General features: G+C 34.2%; 1 protein-coding gene across 5 annotated transcripts; it reads left to right on the top strand.

The window, feature by feature from the left end:
• Positions 1-353: 353 nt before the first annotated feature.
• Positions 354-3,288, top strand: LOC109863076 (angiopoietin-1 receptor-like). Of its 5 annotated transcripts, none has more exons than XM_020443257.1 (5): positions 360-499; positions 672-903; positions 970-1,124; positions 1,226-2,964; positions 3,026-3,288. In XM_020443257.1, the coding sequence occupies exons 2-5, from the start codon at positions 722-724 to the stop codon at positions 3,092-3,094; spliced, it is 2,145 nt and encodes a 714-aa protein (XP_020298846.1). In that variant the 5' UTR covers positions 360-499; positions 672-721; the 3' UTR covers positions 3,095-3,288. The 5 variants fall into 5 exon arrangements, with proteins under 5 accessions (XP_020298844.1, XP_020298846.1, XP_020298845.1 ...); XM_020443256.1 differs by having other exon boundaries at positions 360-552; XM_020443258.1 differs by having other exon boundaries at positions 360-706; positions 791-903.
• Positions 3,289-4,184: the final 896 nt, after the last annotated feature.

The raw sequence follows: 4,184 nt of genomic DNA, 5'->3' as shown, positions 1-4,184 counted from the left end.
TAGATGCGCCTGCGCATAATGACGCTCGACCATCTATGCCCATATTTGGACTTCGTGCGTCTCCCTTTCTCGGGCCTCGTGCCTCTCATTGCAAAGATACGCGACTAGCCACGGCTGCTGCACACAGTGTATGACAGTGGGTGCGTTCAGACAACTTATCGGTTGAGAGATCATCACTTATGACAGGACTGTTCTTCAAAATCTGCTGCGGTTCCAAAAGTATGATCCAATCAGAAGTGATTATCTCTCAACCGTTGTGCAACTGTTGAGTTGTCTGAACGCACCCAGTGTTCCGTTGTTGGAAAGCACCCACAGTGTCGCCTGTGTACGTAGTTGGAAAGCACCCCTAGTATCACTGACTGGCGTATGGACTAGCTTAAATGGTCCACTGCACCAAACCAAATCATATAAAATGTTTACATTATTAGTATTTCTTTAAAATTAAACAAACAAAAAGTTTCCGTTCCTTTAAAAATCACTCAAGATAAAAATTTCAAATGTACAAAAAATGGTCTGACTAATTAAGAAATAGTTTGACTAATAAGAAAATAGGCAATTTGTTATATTAATAAACATAATCTTTCTTGCATTCTGCATTGTATTATTGATCTGCCTTACTAGGTAACTCATCCATTGCACATTTTACATGAAAATTTACACAACTGTTTCAGAACGGAAAGCACAATTAAAAGAAGTGTATATTGAGGTAAAAACTTAAACCATGTCCAAAATCAAGACGATTTCATCTCTTTTGTTTTTCTACTGTATTTACTTTGCATGTGCTCACAAGTATGAGGGCTGTTTTCAAAGCTCTGCTTCAGACCCTGAATTACCTTTTCCAAGTTTGGAATATGCTAGCACACTTACTGATTGTATTACAGCATGTCATTCTCGATATTATATGTAAGTATCATTAAAACTTCTACATTAATATATAGAAATAAATATCAAGATGTTTTTTTTCAACAGGTTTGCAGGATTAATGAATGGACAAAAATGCTACTGTATCAATAAATTTGGTCAGAATGGCCTTTCAAATAGTTGTAACATTCTTTGTGTCAATGATCTTAATAATTATTGTGGTAGTTACGAAGCTATGAGTGTTTACTCCACTGGTCAGCAAGGTAATGTTTATAACAATATAATGATGACATAAATATCTGTTATATAGTAAGTATAAACAAATAAGAATAAATATATGTATGTAAAATTATAAAAAAATTAGGACCAAGTCCACCAAGAAAAATACAAATAAGTCGAGATGATATAAATGCTCTTGTAATAACATGGCAGCCATCTGATATACCAAATGGAAATCTTACATTTTACACCATTCGGGCTGTTGCCCTAGAAACGCATGCAAGGAATATTTTACCACCTGTTGAAAGTCAGATCCAAGGAGGTGCATCCAATATTACTATTCTGAAAGGTCTCCAACCTGGTACTAAGTACAATATATCTATTACTGCCAGCAATATGCAAGGTGTCAGTGATCCAACATATATAATAGCATGGACTTCAATAGGTCCCCCTGATAAACCAGCTACACCTAAAGTATTAGACCATGGTAATAGTACTATAATTGTCAAGCTTACAGAAGGTCATAGCGAGTTTGGACCAATAAGCACATATCAAGTCGTAGTTGTACAAGCTGGTACTTTACCTCCAATTGGTCCTAATGTTGAATATTCGAACTATGATCGCGCGTTAGAGCAAGATTTAACATATTATGTTACCGCACAATTCGATCCGTCGGATTTTTACAAATATAACAAGTTTATTGTAGGTGATGGGAAATATATAGGAGGTTATTATAATGCTCCTTTAAAGAACCATTTTGCTTTCGCGCAAGTTGGTTTAGTAGTAATTTCACGAGTGCAAACAGAAATACAACGTTCTTATTCTGACTTGACCAATTATATATTTAAGCATGAAACAATTATGAATCAAATTGATTCAACAGCCTTTATGCTTTGCATAGCAATTACAGTTTTGAGTATACTACTCGCTACTTCAGTACTAGTTTATTTTCTATTGCGACGGCGACACGAAAGATTTAATATGCAGAAATTGCCGGAACGGCAGGAGCTCACTTTGCAGGGTCCAGTATATGAGATAGACAACATGGCTTACATACCAGAAGATATTCCTGAGAGAATAAATCACTATCAAGAACTGAAGAAAAAAATATGCAGTATACCACGGAATTCTCTGTTCATTGATAACTTAGTTCTATGTAAAGGGCGATTCGGTACTGTGCACAACGGTACTGTATCAAAAGATAAACAATCTTACCCAGTAACGATTCACACTATAGCTGATAATGCCCTCAAAGAATCTGATAAAAAACACATGTTGAGAGAATTGGACATGTGCATTCGAGCGGGTTCCATCAAATATCTCGCAGGTCTCGTCGGAACCTGCGAAACTCTCGACACATTATATATAGTACTGGAATTACCACCATATATATTGAAGAATTGTTTGTTAGATGCACGTTCTGGAAATATGTTTCCAGTAGATCATATACCGTTTATTTCATCTGCAATAGCGAGTGCCTTGCAACATCTGGCGAGTCATAAGATCATTCATACTCATCTATGTGCACGAAGCGTAGGTTTAACCAATGATTGGACACCTAAACTTATAGGTCATGGCATTGGAAAACATGTTCTCGAAGATATCAAATATATCAGATGGACGGCGATTGAATGTTTTGACAATCAGAAAAAACATCAATCAAATGTAATTTGGGCATTTGGCGTGCTTTTGTGGGAGATATTTAGCATGGGCGGTACACCATATTCGAATTTAATACTTGACAGCGAAGTGGAAAACGCTGTTGCGCGAGGTGTTCGATTACCGCAATTGTTGGACATTTCAGATCCAATTTATGAGGTCATGTCATCTTGCTGGCGAGAGAATCCCGAAGAACGACCGACATTCGATGAACTTGCACGACCGGTAAGAAAATAATTGATTTACATTATTTAATATATTTATTAATTACATGAATTTTTTGTAGGATATTTTGAGCATTTGTCCTATTACAGCAATCACGGAGCCGTACATACCAGAATTCGAGTTAAAGTAATATTTTTTTATATATGTACTTGCATTTGCTTAGTGATAACGTGCGATATCGAATTCCAATTTATAAATATTGTGTTCACATAAGAATCTCGTAACTTTATCTATATATATTTATTATTATAATGTAACTTTTTCAATGTAATATACGTTATGTATAGGAATGTTCTTTTTAAACTTAAAAAGATTGTTTCAATGCAACATATATATACCCAGTAAACAATTTGTTCGCAATTTGCCGGCAAATTGTCAGCAATTTCAAGCAAAAATACTCAGCAAATTGGCATCAACTGTGTCCGCATTAGGCTTCGATTTTGTTGCCAAAGCTTGTTGACAAATAGTAACAGCAAGTTGCTAGCAAAAAACGAGCAAAGCTTGATACATATTGAAACATATTTTGGTCTGAGACCAAATTGACGCCAAATATGAAGCGAGATCTGCGCAACACGACACAGCTTTGCTTGGTTTTTGCCAGCAAGGTGCTGTTATGTTTTGTCAACAAGCTTGAATATATTTTTGCTAGCAATTTTGCAACATTGCCACAGACAAAACACACTCTGCATCATATTTGATGTTTTTCCGCTAATAAAATTTGTAACAAACATTTGGCAAAATCTGTTTCGACAGATTTGGTTATCTGGGTATATATATATATATATATATATATATATATGTATACAAAATGTCTAAAAATTTGATCAAGCTGAAAATAAATTGAATCAATTTGATCAGAAAAGTCATTTAATATTTTTTTTGCAAAATCCATAATATTTATTGAGTAATTGAGGAATATGGGCGTGAAAAGAGATATTTTACGATATTTCAAGCATTTGATATATAAAAACAAAATTTCATTGTTATGCAGTCTATACTTAATATCTTATGTGCAATTTAACGATGATCAAACATATTTTATGTTCAAAGTGTTTATATTTTTATTTCAAATAAATAAAACTAACACAAAAATAAAGATAACAAAAAGATACAGATAACGACGGTAATACACATATTTTTTTGCAAAAAGTATAAATAAGTATTATACAGGATAAAGTAAGATATAAGACGCTTGTTATATAAACAATAATAAGAATAAG

Source organism: Pseudomyrmex gracilis, unplaced genomic scaffold (genome assembly GCF_002006095.1).
Source record: "Pseudomyrmex gracilis isolate BER0280 unplaced genomic scaffold, ASM200609v1 scaffold_3066, whole genome shotgun sequence".
NCBI classification, from domain to species: Eukaryota; Metazoa; Arthropoda; class Insecta; order Hymenoptera; family Formicidae; genus Pseudomyrmex; species Pseudomyrmex gracilis.
Note: the sequence above shows the minus strand (reverse complement) of the source record. Positions and strands in the feature narration are given on the sequence as shown.

What these genes read in the sequence shown, in the direction of transcription:
- LOC109863076 (XM_020443255.1), top strand. Translation starts at nt 722, where the DNA reads ATGTCCAAAATCAAGACGATTTCATCTCTTTTGTTTTTCTACTGTATT. An exon ending in TGTCATTCTCGATATTATAT is followed by an intron (nt 904 to 969) that starts GTAAGTATCATT and finishes TTTTTTCAACAG; the next exon opens with GTTTGCAGGATTAATGAATG. An exon ending in TCGATGAACTTGCACGACCG is followed by an intron (nt 2,965 to 3,025) that starts GTAAGAAAATAA and finishes AATTTTTTGTAG; the next exon opens with GATATTTTGAGCATTTGTCC.